Source organism: Scyliorhinus canicula, chromosome 17 (assembly GCF_902713615.1).
Source record: "Scyliorhinus canicula chromosome 17, sScyCan1.1, whole genome shotgun sequence".
NCBI lineage: Eukaryota > Metazoa > Chordata > Chondrichthyes > Carcharhiniformes > Scyliorhinidae > Scyliorhinus > Scyliorhinus canicula.
This window is the reverse complement of record NC_052162.1, coordinates 23,585,467-23,604,842: the sequence shown is the minus strand read 5'-3', so window position 1 is coordinate 23,604,842 and position 19,376 is coordinate 23,585,467. Positions and strand designations below refer to the sequence as shown.

At 48.5% G+C, this 19,376-nt stretch overlaps 1 protein-coding gene across 2 annotated transcripts in view; it reads right to left on the bottom strand.

The window, feature by feature from the left end:
- Positions 1 to 19,376, bottom strand: part of col4a5 (collagen, type IV, alpha 5 (Alport syndrome)) — a 276,713-nt gene that overhangs the window by 49,437 nt on the left and 207,900 nt on the right. For both annotated transcript variants that reach the window (XM_038774450.1, XM_038774451.1), the window contains exons 38-42: positions 14,795 to 14,921; positions 10,114 to 10,194; positions 5,623 to 5,721; positions 3,195 to 3,245; positions 1,295 to 1,480 (exon numbers count right to left, since the gene is read on the bottom strand). In XM_038774450.1, coding sequence (XP_038630378.1) covers positions 1,295 to 1,480; positions 3,195 to 3,245; positions 5,623 to 5,721; positions 10,114 to 10,194; positions 14,795 to 14,921 — 544 coding nt within the window. The remainder of the gene's footprint in view (positions 1 to 1,294; positions 1,481 to 3,194; positions 3,246 to 5,622; positions 5,722 to 10,113; positions 10,195 to 14,794; positions 14,922 to 19,376) is intronic.

Genomic DNA, 19,376 nt, shown 5'->3' with positions numbered 1-19,376 from the left:
AACCTGACAAGCCTTTTGCCGTGTTTACAGTGGGTAATGTGTCACGCGTGTCTCTTGACACTGAGGGACAGAAGACTTCATTGTCATGTTTAAAATCAAGTCCCTAATAAACAACTGAGAGCCTGGTTGAAGTTTAACTCTTGTTGGCTGGGTTTCCCCAGATTAGGGAAACCTAGCAATGAAATGGAAGGGGGTGTACATTTATCAGCATTTCTCAGGGGTTGTCACGAAAGCCTTCAGCCTCCCTGCTGCTCATCTTTCCAGCCCTGGCTGCAATTGACAACCTCCCAACTCTCCACCCCCACCCGCTCCCAAAACCCTGCTCTTGTAGGATGTTCCCTCCCAGTGGCATCTTAAGAATCCGCAGCTGTCACCTCCTGCAGCTAGTTGGGAAATGGAAGAATTAAATTATAATAAGGTGCTGATGAGGTCGGATCCTTGGACTTACCAGGTTTCCCATGCGCCTCATAAATATGTCGACCTGTCAGCCTCTATATTATATTAGAGTATACTTACAATTCTACTAGAAAGAGCAAGCAAAAAAATTCCTCACACGTGCATTTATGAAGAATCGACCCAAAGGAACCAAATGAATTATTCACCCAGTATTTAAACTGCATCAAACGCTTAATCCTACGTATTGAACAAACACGGCCTAGGGATCTCTCTCCTGCTTGTGTGTTTTCTATCTGTGTTCCTACACACTAAAAATATCCACTTCATACACTTAATGCTTGAGACTTGCATAGAATTTGTATACTGATAAAGTTTAAAATGTGACTACAATACTTAAGCAAATGCCTTTCATTAATTTAAACATGGACAAAGATTGATGTCTTTCTCCTCAGGCCATCACCAAACCCAAACCACAGCCCTCCCCCTGCCCCAATTCCATTGCTAGTAACAGGGCAAGTGATTTATTAAAATCAAGAACTGTTGCATTGAAGCTACTGAATCTCAAAATATTATATACACCAGTGATCTGCCCAGGTATGGGATAGTTCCCATAGTGAGATGATCCGAATGAGACTGAGCCGACAAACAATGGAATGAAATGTGCGACATGACGTTTTGAAGATGTTCTATAAGGGTGATGTAGAATAGACCAAGGAAATTGTGGATGTGTTTGATAATGAGAATGCTTGAAGATGAAAAACACTGTGTTTTCTGTGACCTGTGGCTCACATGAAGCAGGTACATTGTACACATGCAAATACAGCTGAATGAAAATAGTGCACAGGTGTGTGGGATAAGGCAAACACGTGTGGAAGAAATATCTTTCTTTTAGTCTTACCTGATCTTCCTGGTTGGCCTGGAGTGCCTGGTGAACCTTTTGGGCCTTCCAACGAATGCCCCGGTTGCCCAGGTGTACCAGGGGGACCTTGCTGACCAGTGAATCCTGGGAATCCAGTATCGCCTTTAAGACCTGGAGCCCCAGGACCTCCTGGGATTCCTGGAATACCCGGATCTCCTTTTAGTCCTATATGAGAATACATTAGACAGTGAGTGGCTTGGGATTGACCATCAATTGAGATATATTTAACAAACGAATGATTCAGATCATTCATAAGCATTTTCTCTGCTGATAACCATCGGCCTTTATATCATTAGACAGTTTCGGGGAGAAACTATACAGAATAATAGGTGAATAAATCTAAAGAGTATTACTCAATTCGTGGTTTTGATAACCTTAGAGCCATTGCAACAGAGTTCAGAATACTTGTAAAAATATGGTGGGACTCTCAACAGAACTGTCCCTAAGCACACTAAAGCTTTGACAAAGAGTCATCGGACTCGAAACGTTAGCTCTTTTCTCTCCCTACAGATGCTGCCAGACCTGCTGAGATTTTCCAGCATTGTCCCTTTCGTTTCAGATTCCAACATCCACAGTTTTATTGGCAGTGTATGGATTACTTTTCAATAACATGAAGTCGGGTTGTACAGTTAGTTAGGTCACAGTTGGAATGTTTCGAAGAACCTCCTGCTCTAAGTTTAAAGGCACGTGGGTTGAGAGTGAGCTACAAATGTTGCACTCACATAACCTGGCACTGAGTGTCCGAATCAGCGTATGTAAAAATACCTGTCTGTTGGCTGTTCCAAAAGCTGCCCCCAAAATATCTTCAGCGTTCTATTTTAATGGTAGGAGTGCTCCTCCTGGCTTCATGAAAATATTGCTGCCAATCTGGGCACACTCCCCAGCTCTGCTTTCCCTCCCCTGCTCCCCAATCCCTACACACGCACATGGCATAGACTAGAGGCTGGCTGCAATTGACGAGCAGTATTGAAACTGACAAGCTGTGCTGGGACACTGGTTTGGTCCCTGCAGATCGCTGGATCCACTTTAAAAAGGCCCTGGATCTCAGCAAGTGTTGGGCCAACTTTGCTTCCGGCTTGAAAGTTAGAATGCACTTGCCTGTTTGCACTCAGCTCTACCCCCGCCTCAAAAACATTGGGAGGAGTCAGGCAAAAGTTAAAACTGCTCCCATAAACTCAGTGGTATGTATAATGCAGATGACATTCATCAATCACTCAACATTTGCCCCCACAATTTATTTTACCTGAACTTTTGGATTAGGGAGAAACCCGCTCTTCATTCTCAGATACTCATTCTTTGATATATATATTATCTATTTGAACCCCTTGATCACACTGCACACAAACATTACTCCTTGGCACTTAATATTCGACAAAAATACCCATCTGAACAGTTTGGTTGTAGTCTACCATTCAGTCCGAACATCCTCCTCTCTACATTATAGCCTCTTCTGAATAATGCAACAGAATTCTGCTTATGACCTTCAGTATTTGATCAGTGCTGCTTCAGTTTTACTTTTAGCTGTCATCACCGTGGTTTTCATATTACTGAGCCAGCAGTATGCGCAATGTAAAATGTATGATGCATGAGGGACACTTAAGGGCCCTATTGAATTTCGGCACTCAGATTAGGTTACAACTTTGTTATTCATTTTTGAATACATATATAGTTCTGCTTCATCAGCAGATTCTGCTTTACGGCATTTATTACTACAAATGTGAAATTTACTTTTTGATCTTTTTCGAATTAATAGGCAATCCAATGTCAATGGAATCTTCCAATTGAAAATTTATAGGATTACACGGCACTCCTGCTCTAAAATTAAAAACATACGTTTCAGTCAATTATGAATTTGACCTTTTTCTAATTTCTTGTTTACCGTGAATTCCTGAAGGACCCGGAGGACCTGGGCGTCCTAAGCCTGGAGGACCTGCAGATAAAAATCACACTGATCAGGGAAGTGGAAAAAATACACAACACAATTCAAAGATAAAAGCACTCTGTTGAACTTTTTAAAGTTTAGAATTTTTTTCAGTCATGGCGAATCATGGAGACCAAACAACTTTGAGACAATGTGAAATGTGCAGCAAAATTAGCCTATTGATGGTTCTTTCCATAATATCTCAGTATATTATCTGTCCAGATGGTGGTTACCAATTAATGAATTGCTCAACACTTGCACAGTCAGCTCAAGCAGAAGAGTTCAATTTTTTTGTTTACATTTCCCACCCGCTCAAACAAGACCAACCCCAATCTGATGAAGGAACTGGGCCTCCACAAATGGTGTTCTGTGGCTCCTGAGAGCAGCCCTCGAGCTCTCTTGTCTCTTCCACATCCTCTGTTCTCTACTTTGGAGTAAGCACTTGGCTTCTGGACATCGTAGTTTAGTTGCTGACACCGGGCGTGTTTTTGGCTTTGGGTAAAAGGGTAAAATGGGCGATGCCTATTTAGTCACCCATTGTACATCCCTCCCGATTTTCAATTCCATTGAATTGGAGTGAAATTTAAAACATAAATAATGCTTCACATCGGAAGCCAGTGAGAAGAAGCTGAATTCATTTTCCACCACTTGACACATAGCCTTGTGTGCCTTGGCAACACAAGTGCACATCTAAATATTTCTTAAATGTGTGAGGGTCTCGCCATGGATGCAGAGAAGGCCTTTGATCGGGTGGAGTGGGAATGCTTAAGGAAGGTCCTGGGGCAGTTTAGGTTTGGGCAGGGTTTTGTGGACTGGGTCCGGTTGCTGTACCAGGCACCTGTAGCGAGTATACGGACAAACCGAGTGAGCTCCGATTACCTCAGGCTGCACCGGGGGACGAGGCAGGGAGATGTCCTCTCTCCCCACTATTGTTTGCCTTCGTTATAGAGCCACTGGCAATGGCGTTCAGAGCATCGACGGACTGGCAGGGGATAGGACGGAAGGGGGGGGGGGGGGAGTACAGGGTCTCGCTATACACGGATGACCTGCTTTTGTATATTTCTGACCCACTGAGGGGGGTATTGGAGAGATTATGGGATCTTAGAGGAATTCGGCCGGTATTCGGGGTATAAACTGAATATGGGTAAGAGTGAGGTCTTTCTGATTCAAGCAAGGAGACAGGAGAAGGGATTGAGGGAGATTCTGTTCAAGGTTGTGGGAGGGAGCTTTCAGTAGTTGGGCATTCAGCTGGCACGGAAAGGGAGCATCTGCACAAGGTGAATCTGGCTCGGTTGGTGGAGCAGAGGAAGTAGGGCTTTAGAAAGTGGGATATGCTCCAGCTGTCACTGGCAGGGAGCGTGCAGACGGTAAAAAGATGCCCGGTGGGAATGGGTTCCGCTTCCTGCAGGTGAGAGACTTTGTGCAGAGGCAGGTTTTGACCTTTCTGCACCTGCCACCCCAAGGGAACAAGGAGAAGGTAGTGTTGAAAATGGGAGTGGGGGAGGGGAAGGCATCAGGAATTTAAAAAGAGCTCATGGAATGGGAAGGGAGCCCCAATAAGGGGGGTGGTGTAAGTGGGACGAAGAACTGGGTAGGGAATTAGAAGCAGGGTTGTGGGGGGAAGCCCTGAGTAGAGTTAACATGTCCTCGTCATGTGCTCCGCTTAGCCTAATATAATTCAAGGTGGTCCACAGGGCGCATATGACTGTGCCCAAATGAGCAGATTCTTTGAAGGGGTGGAGGACAGGTGTGGGTGGGCCTGCGAATCATGTCCGCATGTTTTCGGCATGTCCGATCTTAGGGGATTTTGGCTGCGATTTGCCGATGTCATGGCAAAGGTTCGGTTTGGGTGGTTTCCGAGCCCAGAAGTTGCGGTTTTTGGTGTGTCGGAAGACCCGGGAGTCCAGGGGCAGTCCGGAGACGGATCTTATTGGGATGGATGGACTCGGAGCCCCTGAAATCGGGGGTATAGGTTTGTGACGTGGCTGAGTTTCACAGGTTGGAGAAGATCAAGTTCGCCCTGAGGGGATCGATGTTAGGGTTTGCCCGGTGGGGGATTAAAAGGAAAGAGGGAGGCATGTGGGAGGGGGGTGGGGGGGGGGGGGGGGGGGGGGGGGTTATTGAGGTGGGAAATATTTAGTGGAAAAGGAGGATTGGGGAATTATGTATGTGAGCCATGTTGGTTGGGTTTGGTGGTTGGTTGGGTGGGTGTTATTTTCTTTATCGTTTTTCCTCTTGAAAATTGTTAAAATTATATATGCCTTAATAAAATATTTTTTAAAAAAATGTTATGAGAGTCTCTTCCTCCAACACACTTTCAAGCAGGGAGTTCTAGACTCCCACCACCCTCTCGGTGCAATAAGTTTTCTTAAGTAAGCAAACTAACCTGGATCTCCCTTCAGACCAGCTGGGCCTGGGATACCGTCACGACCTGGCTGTCCTTTCTCTCCTGGATGCCCTGGAAGTCCTGGACCGCTTAGTTCACCTGAAAACAAAATTAATGGATTAAGGCTGCTACTGATGATGATATTGGATCACTAACTGCTCTTCTTTTCATGAGGGTGGCACTGCTGATCCACAGTGTCAGGCACCCGGGTTCAATTCCAGCCTTGGATGACATTGTGGAGTTTGCACGTTCTCCGCATGTCTACGTGAGTTTCCACCCGGTGCTCCGGTTTCCACCCACTAGGATATGAAATTTAGGTGCATTAGCCATGCTAAATTTCCCCTTCATGTCCAAAGGTGTGCAGGTTGAGTGGATTGGTCATTGGCTTTGGGTGACGGGGATGAGGCAGGGGAGTGGGCCTATGCGGGGTGCTCTTTCGGAGGGTCGTGCAGACTCGATGGGCCAAATGGTCTCCTTTTGCACTGTCGGGATTCTGTGATGCGAATGCAGTCTCATAAGTTGGGTGAGGTCAAATGAGACCACCTACTTCTTTTCACAGCTGAGCAAATATCTTCTGGAGAAGCAAAGCCTACTGCAAGTGCCGCACATGAGGTTGTCCTTTGCTGGTGGTGCGGACTGATGCCTGCTAATATCTTTTCAAACTGAATGGTGCCGTACATGCTATCACGGAAGGACCATATGAGACCACAAAGCTTGGAAAGACTGCCAATTTTCTCTCATATCACAGAATTGTTACAGCGCAGGAGGCAATTCAACCCATTGCGTCTGTACTGGCTATCCCAATAAGCACTTCATCTAATACCACTCTCTCACCGTCTCCCCGTAACCATGCACATTCTTCATTTTCAGATAACAGTCTAATTCTCCTTTGGAAGACTACGATTGAGTCTGCCTCCGCCACACACTCAGGCAGTGTATTCCAGACTTTAACCTCTCGCAGCATGAAAAAGATTTTCCTCCTATCACTTTTGCTCCTTTTGCCAATTATTGTAAATCTGCTCTTTAGCCTTTCACAAATGGGAACAGTTTCCATCCATTTACTCTGTCCAGAAACCTCCCGATTTTGAATACCCCTATCAAATCTCCACTAGGTCTTACAGCAACTTCATTGCAGTGTTAATGTAAGCCTACTTGTGACAATAAAAAAAGATTATTTATGGGGCCTCACGGTAGCATGGTGGTTAGCATCAATGCTTCACAGTTCCAGGGTCCCAGGTTCGATTCCCGGCTGGGTCACTGTCTGTGTGGAGTCTGCACGTCCTCCCCGTGTGTGCGTGGGTTTCCTCCGGGTGCTCTGGTTTCCTCCCACAGTCCAAAGATGTGCGGGTTAGGTGGATTGGCCATGCTAAATTGCCCATAGTGTAAGGTTAATGGGATTGTTGGGTTACGGGTATACGGGTTACGTGGGTTTAAGTAGGGTGATCATTGCTCGGCACAACATCGAGGGCCGAAGGGCCTGTTCTGTGCTGTACTGTTCTATTCTATTCTATTATTAAGTTCCTTGTTCTTGAACTCCATTCCAGGATTGATAAAGACTGGGATATTTTATAAAAGCAAAATATTTGTTTGGTGCTGGATATCTGGGGCGAAATTCTCCGACCCCAGCAGGGTTGGAGAATCGCCTGGGGCCGCCTAAAATCCCGTCCCCGCCGTGGCAGAGATTCTCCGCCACCCGGGAAGTGGTGGCGGCGGGAATCTCGCCACTCCGATCGGAGAGGCCACTGCGGTGATTCTCCGGCCCAGATGGGCCGAAGTCCTGAAGTTTGAACCACCTCTGGAACGGCGGGATCAGCGGCGCGAGCGGGCCCCCGGGGTCCTGGGGGGCGATCGAACCCCGGGGAGTGCCCCACGGTGGCCTGGCCCGCGATCGGGGCCCCCCGCTCAGACTCCGGGCCAGTGCCCTGGCGGCACTCTTTCTCCTTCCGTGTCCACCATGGCGGAAGCGGAAGAGAACCCCACATCGCGCATGCGCCGGCAGTGACATCAGCGGCCAGCTGCTGCTGACATCACTGCCGGCGCATGCGCCGACCGGCGAAAGCCTTTCGGCCAGCCCCGCTGCCGGGGGCGCTGGTTTTTTGCGCCAGTCTTCTGGTGCAAACTGCTCCGGCGCAGGGCCGGCCCCCAAAGGTGGGGAGAAGTCCCCATCTTTGGGTAGGCCCGACCCCTGAGTGGTTGGCACTACTCCCCTACGCTTGGACCCTCCGTCACGCCGGGTAGGGGAGAATGCCGCTCAAGAAATGTAAACAAGGGTCGGTGCCGTGGGAAGGAAATGAGGAGTCGGGGATAATGGAGGGGTGGACCATGGTGCCACAAAGGGAGCGATTCCTGTGGAGTTCCGACGGGAGTGAAGAGGGGAAAAGATGTGTTTCATGGTGGCACCATGCTGGAGTTGACGGAAATGACAGAGAATGATCCTTTGAATGCAGAAGGTGGTGGGGAGGAAAGTGAGGACAAGGGGGGCCTTATTGTGGTTTTACAATCACAGAAGATATATCACCTGCTGCTCTAGCTCCTCCCTCCCTCGCCTTTTATGGAATCATAGAATTTACAGTGCTGAAGGAGGCCATTCGGCCCATTGTGTCTGCACCAGCCCTTGGAAAGAGCACCCTATCCAAAGCCCACACCTCCACCCTATCCTCGTAACCCAGTAACCCCACCCAACCTTTTTGGACACAAAGGGCAATTTAGAATGGCCAATCCACCTAACCTTCACATCTTTGGACTGTGGGAGGAAACCGGTGCACTCCGCACGGACAGTGACCCAAGCCAGGAATCGAACCTGGGACCCTGGGGTTGTGAAGCGATTGTGCTACCGTGCCGGCCCTTTCAAGGGATACTCCTTTCAGAGGAAGCACTATTTCGCTTGCACCTCCTTCAATTTGCTCCACTATATTCGCTGCTCCCAATGTGGGCACCTCTGCATTGGGGGGACCAAGTGCAGACTGGGTGCCCACTTTGCGGAACACCTTCACTCCGTCCACAAGCATGACCACAACCTTCCTGTTGCTTGTCATTTTGGCTCAGCATCTTGCTCTCATGTCCACCTGTTTATACTTGGCCTGCTGCAAGGCCCCAGTGATGCCCAACATAAACTGGTGGAGCAGCATCTCATCCTCCAATTAGGCCGATTTTAGCCTTCAGGATGCAAAATGGAGTTCAACAACTTTAAACTGTGATCTCTCTCTTCCATCTTGGCCCTTTTAAAAAAATATCCCCAATATTTTTTTACCCCATGCAAACCTCCCCCCCACTGGCCCATTTGTCACTTGGTCTGAGTACTGATCTGTGTTCTCTCATTAACAAATTCTGATACATTTATGCCACTTCTAACACATTCTAGAGTCCTTCACTGTCACTGACACTTCCTCGGTCTCACGTCCTCGGCATCTTTGTTGCGGTCTTTCCTCGCTCCCACCAATCGCTAACCTTCTACTCTGTTCCAGCTGTTACACCCCCTCTTATACAGAACATAATTCAACACATTTCTACTTCTTTAGTTCTGAAGAAGAATCACAGAGACTCGAAATGTTAACTCTATTTCTCTTTCCACAGATGCTGCCAGTTCTGCTGAGGTTTTCCAGCATTTTCTGTTTTTGAATAGGATATTTCATGCTTTATTAACTGCTCTCTCAATTTGTCCTGCCTCCTTCAATGAACTATGCGCATATACACTCAGGCTTCTATGCTCCTGCACCTCCTTTAGAGTACCCTTCATTTTATATTGTCTCTTAAAGGGTGGCACAGTGGTTAGCACTGCTGCCTCACAGCACCAGGCACCCGGGTTCAAGTCAAGCCTCGGGTGACTACCTGTGCGGAGTTTTTACGTACTCCCCGTGTCTGTGTGGGATTCCTCCGGGTGCTCCAGTTTCCTCCCACTGTCGAAAGGTGTGCGAGACAGATGGATTGGTCGTGCTAAATTTCCCAAAGTGTCCAAAAGGTTAGGTGGTGCTATGGGGTTACAGGGTTAGGATGGAGGTGGGGGGGGATGGTAGGATGCTCGTTCAGAGGGTCGGTGTAGACTCGATGGGCCGAATGACCACCTACTGCACTGTAGGGATTCTATATGAATCACATCACATTTCTCTACATTGAACTTCATGTGCTGCATGTCCATCCACTCCATCAACTTGTCTCTGTTGTTTTAATGTTCTACACTGTCGTCCTTACAGTTCACAAAGCTTCCAAGTTTCGTATTGCAAATTTTGAAACTGTGCCCTGTACACCAAGTTCTAGCTCATTAATATCCATCAGGAAAAGCAAGGGTTACAATATTGATCTTTGGGGAACTCCACTATAAATCTTCCTCTAGCCCAAAAATCATTTTCCTGACACTTTTGCCCAAGGTGGGTGGTCCGAGCGGGAATTATCCCGGCTTCCTCTAACTGCTTCGAAAATGAAAATCCAGCTCATGAACTTATCTATCTACATGTCCAAATCAGCTGGTTTATATTACATTGTCTTTAAATGTACCTGGTGGGCCAGGTGGTCCAATAAGGCCAGGAGGCCCTGGGAAGCCATCACCTCCCTTGGGACCAGGAATTCCAGGAGTACCTGTTAAGTGAGAAAACAAAATATGGTTAACCTCATGTATCTGATTGGTCCATTCTGTTATTAAGCTTGTGCCAATGAGACTTCGAAACATGAAAAAGATAGGCATCACCGGAAATGTGGTCTGACACGTAATCAAACAAATAAATACATGCCAGACATTCGTTCTGCCCTGAAAATAGCAATACTGCTTTCCATTTCTGTCACTGCTATTGCTGTTCTAGTTACATAGGGTGGAAATCAAAATAGTTTCACTTTATCGACTCTGCTTGTTGCATCCTCAAAGAATTCTAATAAATGTGTCAAACACAATTTCCCTTTCACAAAACCATGTTGACTCTGCCTGGTGGTATTTTAATTTTCTAAATGTCCTTCTTAATAATGGATTCCAGCAATTTTCCAATGACAGATGTAAGACTAATTGACCTGCTAGTTTCCTGGTTTATGTCTTCCTACTTTCTGAAATAGTGCTGTTACATTTGCAGTTTTCCAATACATTGAGACCTTTACAGAATTTAGGGTCGTTTGGAAGATTACAACCAATGCATCCATTATTTCTCAGCCACTTCTTTTAAGATCCTAGGATGCAGGCAATCGCATCCAGGAAACTTGTCAACCTTTAGTCCCATTAGTTTACTTAGCACTTTTTCACTAATGATAGTGATTGTTCCCCCCTCTCATTTTAACTAAAGTTCTACTGTTCTTGGCATCCATTTGTGTCTTTTACTGTGAATACAGGTATAAAATATTTGTTCAAAATCTCTATTCTTTCCTTGTTTCACATTATTAATTCTCCAGTTCCACCCTCTAAGGAACCAGCGTTTATTTCAGCAACTATTTTCCTTTTTATATACTCGTAGAAGCTTTAACTCTGTTTTTATATTTCTTACTAGTTTTCACTCATGCTCTAATTTCTCCCTTTTTTAAATCATTTCTAAAATGTTTCCAAATGTCTGGGCTATCACTAATTTTTGCAGCATTGTTCATCTTTTCTTTTAATTTGATACCATTCTTAACATCTTTAGTTATCCGTGGATGTTGCATGCTTCTCGCTGAGCCATTCTTTCTCAATGGAATATATCTTAGTTGAGAACTGTCTCCTTAAATATCTGCCACAGCTTAGCTACTATCTTACCATTTAACCTATTTTCCCATTCCAAGTTAGCCAATTGTAACATCATGCACTTGTAATTGCCCTTATTTAAGTTTAAGACACTTGTTTCTGACCCAAATTTTGCACCCTCAAACAGAATGTGAAATTCTATCATGTTATGATCATTCTTACCTGGAGTAACCTTTACTGTGGGGTATTTTTTTTTAATAAACATTTTATTGAGGTATTTTTTGGTATTATGACAACAACACAATAAACAATGTACATGAAACTATAAACATAGTGCAAAAGCCGTCTTCCTCCCTTACAGGTCTCACCTTTATTAACCCCCTACTCTCAGCTAAACTCACCCACCCCCCCTTCTGCTGACGTTTAATTTTCCATGAAGAAGTCGAAGAACGGCTGCCACCTCCGGGCGAACCCTAACAGTGACCCTCTCAAGGCGAACTTGATTTTCTCCAGACAGAGAAAGCTAGCCATGTCAGATAGCCAGGTCTCCGACTTCGGGAGGCTTTGAGTCCCTCCAAGTTAATAGTATCTGTCTACGGGCTACAAGGGAAGCAAAGGCCAGAACGTCTGCCTCTTTCTCCTCCTGGATTCCCAGCTCTTCCGACACCCCAAAAATTGCCACCTCTGGACTCCTCGCCACTCTTGTTTTTAACACCGTGGACATGACTTCTGCAAACCCCTGCCAAAATCCCTTAAGCTTCGGACATGCCCAGAACATGTGGACATGGTTCGCTGGTCCTCCCGCACATTTTGCACACCTGTCTTCCACCCCAAAGAATATGCTCATCCGGGCCACTGTCATGTGAGTCCAGTGAATGACCTTGAATTGTATCAGGCTGAGCCTGGCACATGTTGCGGATGCGTTGACTCTACTCAACGTGTCCGCCCATAGACCACCCTCTATCTCTCCTCCCAGCTCCTCCTCCCACTTGCGCTTCAGTTCCTCGGTCTGCGTCACCTCTGATCCCATAAGCTCCTTATAAATGCCCGAGACGCTCCCTTCTCCTACCCACCCTCTGGAAACTACCCTGTCCTGAATCCCCCTTAGCGGTAGGAGTGGGAAGGTTGACACCTGTTTACGTAGGAAGTCCCGCACCTGCAGATACCTGAATTTGCTTCCCCTTGCCAAACCAAACGTCTCCTCCATCCGCCCTCATACTCGGAAAGCTCCCCTCTATAAACATATCCCCCATCCTCTCAATCCCCGCTCTCCGCCATAAACGGAACCCCCCATCCATACTCCCCGGGGCAAACTGGTGATTATTACAGATTGGGGACCAGACTGATGCTCCCTTTGCTCCCACATGTCTCCTCCATTGTCCCAGACTCTCAGGGCTGGTGGAGTACTGTGCAGGCGGGAACGGCAGAAGCGCAGTTACCAACCCCATCAAACTGGTGCCCTTACATGAAGCCGCCTCCATACGCTCCCATGCCGACCGCTCCCCCAGCACCTACTTCCTGATCATGGCTATATTCGCCTCCCAGTAATAGTTACTAAAATTTGGCAGCGCCAGCCCACCCTCTCCCCGACTCCGCTCAAGCATTACCGTCCTTACCCGCGTGGTCTTGCCCGCCCAAACAAAGCCAGAGATTACTTTGCTGACCCGTTTAAAAAAGGACCACGGAATAAAGATGGGTACCTATGGGGCATTTATTAATACTGCCTCATTACCCATTACCAGGTTTAAAATAACCTATTCCCTGGTTGATTCCAGGATGGATTGTTCTATAGAAACTGTCCCAAATACATTCTATGAACTCAGCCTCCAGACTACCTTTGATTTGTCCAATTTATATGAACATTAAAACTGCCCACTATTATTGCAGTTTATTTCTTACAAGCTCCCATTATTTCATGATTCATACTCTGTCCTACAGTGTACAGTCTGCAGTCAGGTGGCCTATAAGCCATTCCCACCAATGACTTTTTTCCTTTGCTATTTCTTACCTCCACCTAAACTGATTCCTCATTTTGATCCTCCAAACCTAGATCATTTCTCCTGACTGTACTGTCCTTTAACATCTGAGCTACCCTACCTTCTAATCCTTTCCGCCTGTCCTTCCAAAATGTAAAATACCCTTGAATATTCAGGCCCCAGCCATGGTCACATTGGAACCATGGCCAGGATTCTCCCCTACCCGGCGGGGCGGGGGGTCCCGGCGTGAACCACTCCGGCGTTGGGCCGCCCCAAAGGTGCGGAAGTCTCCGCACCTTTAGGGGGCCAAGCCCTAACATTGAGGGGCTAGGCCCGCGCCGGAGTGGTTCCCGTTCTGCCGGCTGGCGTGGAAGGCCTTTGGCGCCATGCCAGCCGGGGCCGAAGGAACTTCGGCGGACGGCAGAAGTCCGCGCATGCGCCGGAGCGTCAGCGGCTGCTGACGTCATCCCCACGCATGCGCAGGGGAGGGGGTCAGTTCCACCTCCGCCATGGTGAAGACTATGGCGAAGGCTGAAGGAAAAGAGTGCCCCCACGGCATAGGGCCGCCCGCCAATTGGTGGGCCCCGATCGCGGGCCAGGCCACCGTGGGGGCACCCCCCGGGGCCAGATCAACCCCCCCCCCCCCCGGATCCCGCCAGCGCCGCCGGTAAGGTAGGTGGTTTGATCCACGCCGGCGGGAGAAGCATGACAGTGGTGGGACTTCGGCCCATCGCGGGCCGGAGAATCGCGGGGGGGGGGGGCACGCCGACCGGCGCGGAGTGATTCCCGCCCCCCCCCCCGAATCTCCGGTGCTGGAGAATTCGGGATACGGCAGGGGCGGGATTGACGCCGGCCCCCAGCGATTCTCCGACCTGCCGGGGGGTCGGAGAATCCCGCCCCATGTCTCAGTAACAGTTATCATCTCATACTCCTTTGTTTCTACTCGTACTATCCACTCATTCATTATGCTGCATGCATTCAGACCAATTTCCCCAATACAGATCTTAATTACTGATGCACTCTTATGTTTGTATTCTCTGTTTCTTCCTGTCACCCTTTAGCTATCAATACTCACAACTCGACCTTGCACTATTACCTTGCCTTTCTCTTTAATTTTTGAAATATCCCCTCATGTGAATCCTCCCCCGCCATTTTGCAGTTTAAAGTCATCTCTACAGTCCTTGCTATACAATTCGTCAGCACATGGTCCCAGCGTTGTTAATGTGAAGGCCGTGCCAAGGGTACGGCCCCATCTTTCCCCAGTACTGTGCTGATACCCCAGGAATGAAAACCCATTTCTCCCACACTAATCTTCGAGCCACACATTCAACTCTCTGATTGTATGACAATTTGTTCATGGCAATTTCTTGTGAATTTATAATGTGCTTGACAACTTACTCAAGAATCTGAATCTGCAGCCATCTACAAATTATATATTTGGGTTAGAAACAAGTGTCTTAAACTTAAATAAGCGCAATTACAAGTGCATGAAGTTACAATTGTGAGCTGATTAACTTTCCTAACTTTTTAAACATAAAATGCCAAACGCCCTTGTAAAACTTACCTGGGAATCCTGGTTGACCATGGTCACCTTTATGACCAGGCGAGCCAGACAAACCAGGAAGACCGGGGCCGCCTGGAATACCCTTGCTTCCCGGGCTGCCTGGGTAACCAGGAGTACCTGGGTCACCCTGGATTAAAAGAGAAATAGAGAGAGTGAGAAGGTAGACCAAGGATTTAATGACATCAATTAATATCTGTATTCAAGAATACCAGGGGCGGGATTCTCCGACCCCCCGTCGGTTCAGAGAATTCCCGGGGGGCGGCGTGATCATGCTATGCCGATTGGGGGTCGTGGCAGCACCCCCCCCCCGGGCATTTCTCCGGGACCCGATGGGCCGAGCGGCCGTCGGTTTCTGGCCAGACCCGTCGGCGTGGGTTGTACACGGTCCCACATGGCGAGACCTGGCTGGTAGGCTGGCTGGTGTGATCCTCGGGGGGGGGGGGGGGGGGGGGGGGTGCAGGGGGTATCCAACCCCGGAGGTGGGCCCCTACGATGGCCTGGCCTGCGATCGGGGCCCACCGATCTCCGGTCGGGTATGTGCCCTGGGGGCACTTCTTCCTTCTGCGCCGGCCCCTGTAGGGCTCCGCCATGGCCGGCGCGGAGATGACACCCCTCTGCACATGTGGCAGAATACACCAGCCGGTCTGAGCATGTGTCGAACCACGCCGGCGGTTCTGCGCATGCGCTAACTCGCGTAGTCCCCTCGGTGCCGGCTGGCGCGGTGCCAGCCCCTCCGCTGCCGGCCTAGCCCCCGGAAGTGCGGAGAATTCCGCAACTTCCGGTCGGCCCAACGCCGGAGTGTTTTGCGCCGTTTTTTACACCGGCGTTGGGTCACCTCGCTGATTCGGGAGAATCCCGCCTCGTATTTGAGCCTATTTATCACTCGGATTTTAATTACTACAGTGACTGCAGTGGCTCAAGATTGCAGCTCACCATCACCTTCTTAAGGGCAATTAGGGATGGGCAATAAATGCTGGCCTAGTCACCCGCATCCTCCAAATGAATTCAAAGAAAAGAAAGAATACTGTGGGACAAAATTAATAGTTGCAATGAAAAATGCCGGTTAATTAAGGAAAACCAGAATTGATTTTGTAAGGGCAAATTTTGTTTAATTAGCTTGTTGGAGTTCTTTGAAGAGGTACCGGAGAGGGTTGCTGAGTGCAGTGCTATTGATGTAGTGCATATGGCCTTCAAAAAGACATTTGACACAGTTATACTTCATGGAATAAAAGAGACAGTAGCAACAGGTAGACAATATTGGCTGAGTAACAGGAAACAGAGAGCAGTGGTTTATCGTGCTGGAGGACAGTTTGTAGTAGAGTTCCTCAGGGGTCAGTGTTGAGACCCTTGGCTTCTCCGGATATATATTAATGACCTTGGTGTATGGCACAATTTCAAAATTTTCAGATGACATGAAACTTGGAAGCTTTGTGAACTGTGTGAGAAGGATGGTGTACAACTGCAAAAGGATGTAGACAAGTTGGTGGAATGGGCAGACAGGTGGTAGATGACGTTCAATGCAGAGAAATTTGGGATGATTCATTTTGATAGGAGGAACATGGAGAGATAGTATTAAATAAAGAGTACAGTTTTAAGGGGGTGCAGGAACAGAGGGTCCTGGGTGTAAATGTGTATAAATCATTGAAGCTGGCAGGATAGGCTGAGAAAATGATTAATAAAGCATACAATATCTAAGGCTTTATTAATATGGACGAAGAGTACAAGGTTATGTTGAAATTGTAGAAGACACTAGTTAGGCCTCAGCTGGAGTGTTGCGTCCAGGTCTGGACACTGCACTTTAGCAAAGATGGGAAGGTAGGGAGTGCAGAATAGATTCATGAGAATGGTTCCAGGGATGAGGAAACTCAGTTACGAATATAAATTGGAGAAGTCAGGAGTGTTTTCCTTGGAGAAAAGGCGTCTGAGACGAGATTTGATAGAGGTATTCAAAATCACGAGGGGTCAAGACGAAGTAGATAGTGAGAAACCGGGCGGGATTCTCCGGTCGCCGATGCCGAAATCACGTGCGGCGATTGGCCGGAGAATCAAAGTTCCCAATAAAATCGGGGGCGGCGCCGCTTTTGCGATGCTCCGCCCCCTCCAATGCAACGTACTCGCAGAGTACGCCGCGCCACGTATCCACGACCTCAGGCGCCCCCGATGCTCTGCTCCCGACCGGCCGAGTTCCCGACAGCGCGGGACACGTGTGTTCGCATCCGTTGGGAGCTCGGTGTGGCGGCTGCGGACTCAGTCCAGCACCGCCATAGTTGGGGGAGGGCCGATCCACGGGCAGGGGAACTTCATCAGGGGGCACTGTGAGGGGGGGGTGTCCGGCCCAGACGGAGAGGGGGTCTATTTCGTGGGTTGGGTCCGCGAGCCGCTGCCACCATGTTGCATGGCGCAGCCACTGCAGGCTGCCGCCGTGCGCATGCGCAGCCCCGGCAATTCCCAGGGTGTATCGGCAGCTAGAGCCGGGTGCCCTACGCTGCCTTCCTGCTAGCCCCCAGCAAAACGGGGAATAGGTGGCCGTTTTACGCCATTTTGTCTGGTGTAAAACGTCACCGTTCCCATGCCTGCGGGGGGACATAGCCCCAGAATCGGAGAATCCAGCCCACTGTTTCTACTCATGAATGGATCGAGAATGAAAAATTCAAAATAATTTGCGAAAGCAGGAACAATTATATGAGAAAAACACTTTCATGCAGCGAGTGGTTAGGGTCTGCAAAGCACTGCCTGAGAGAGTGGTGCAGCAGGTTCAAAGAACAAAGAAAGGTACAGCACAGGAACAGGCCCCCTTCGACCCACCAAGCCTGCACCGAAAATGCTGCCCATTTAAACTAAAATCTTCTACACTTCCTGGGTCCGTATCCCTCTATTCCCATCCTATTCATGTATTTGTCAAGATGCCCCTTAAATGTCACTATCGGCCCTGCTTCCGCCACCTCCTCCGGCAGCGAGTTCCAGGCACCCACTACCATCTGTGTAAAAACTTAGCTCGCACATCTCCTCTAACCGTTGCCCCTCACACATTAAACCTATGTCCCCTAGTGACTGACCCCGCCACCCTGTGCAAAAGCTTCTGACTATCTAAGAAAAATCTTCTGACTATCCATGCTTTATTTCATAGAATTTACAGTGCAGAAGGAGGCCACTCGGCCCATCGAGTCTGCACCGGCTCTTGGAAAGAGCACCCTACCCAAGGTTAGCACCTCCACCCTATCCCCATAACCCAGTAACCCCACCCAACACTAAGGGCAATTTTGGACACTAAGGGCAATTTATCACGGGCCAATCCACCTAACTTGCACATCTTTGGACTGTGGGAGGAAACCGGAGCACCCGGAGGAAACCCACGCACACACGGGGAGGATGTGCAGACCCCGCGCAGACAGTGACCCAAGCCGGGAATCGAACCTGGGACCCTGGAGCTGTGAAGCAATTGTGCTATCCACAATGCTACCGTGCTGCCCTCTTTGAAGCATTTAAAAGGAAATTAGACTGTTATCTGAAATGGAAGAAGGTACAGATTTACAGGAGAAAGTGGGAAATTGTATCAAATGAATTGCTCATTAGGAGAGCAGATACAATGGGCAGAATGGGCTCCTTCTTCACTGCAATTAATCTGTGATTCTGTGTGAAACATCCAACAGCATAGCAAAATTATATAGTTTGCGCTTCTAAACAGGCCTAGTTTCTGGAAAGAACATTTTGAATGAGGTGAAAGGGCTTTTGGTTCTCAGCCTGTTAGTGCTGCTCATAGTAACGGGAGAGTTTGGAGGTTAAGAATGAAATCTACTGAAGGATTCGCCAGTCTGGAGGAGCTAAGGGAGAGAGTAGAGCTGCTGAGGGGTAGTGAGTTCAGGTATCTGCAGGTTAGGGACTTTGCACAAAAGGTTTGGAGGGGGTTCCCGGGATACACCCTGCTGGAGCGACTGCTGCTTCCGGATGTGGAAGGATAGGGAAGAATTGGGGATATATACAACAAGCTGGGGGGGGCAGGGAGGCGAGCGGGTGGTGAAGATCAAGGAGAAATGGGAAGGGGAGAGGGGAGATCAATTGGGGAGTATGGAGTGAGGCACTGCGAAGGGTAAAGCGGACCTCCTCTTGTTCAAGGATGAGACTGATACAGTTTAAGGTGGTGCACGGGGTGCATATGACTCGGGCGAGAATGAGTGGGTTATTTCAGGGGGTAGCAGATGAGTGTGAGAGGTGTGGGCAGGGGCCAGCGAATCACGCGCACATGTTTTGAGGTTGCGAAAAATTGGGAAGATTCTGGTAGTGTTCGCGGTCTTAGCCAGGGTAGTGGAGGAGGAGATGGACCTGGACCCTTTGGTGGAGATATTTGGGGTTTCAGAGAAGCCGGAGCTCATGGAGAGGAGGAAGGTCGATGTCGTGGCCTTCGCCTCTCTGATTGCACGGCGGCAAATTTTGCTGGAGTGGCGGTTGGCATCCCCCTCATTCTTCTAAATTCCAATGAGTATAGTCCCAGTCTACACGGTCTCTCCTCAAAAACCAATCTTTTCAACTCCCGAATCAAAACCTACTGAATCTCCATTGCACCCCCTCCAGTGCCAGTACATCC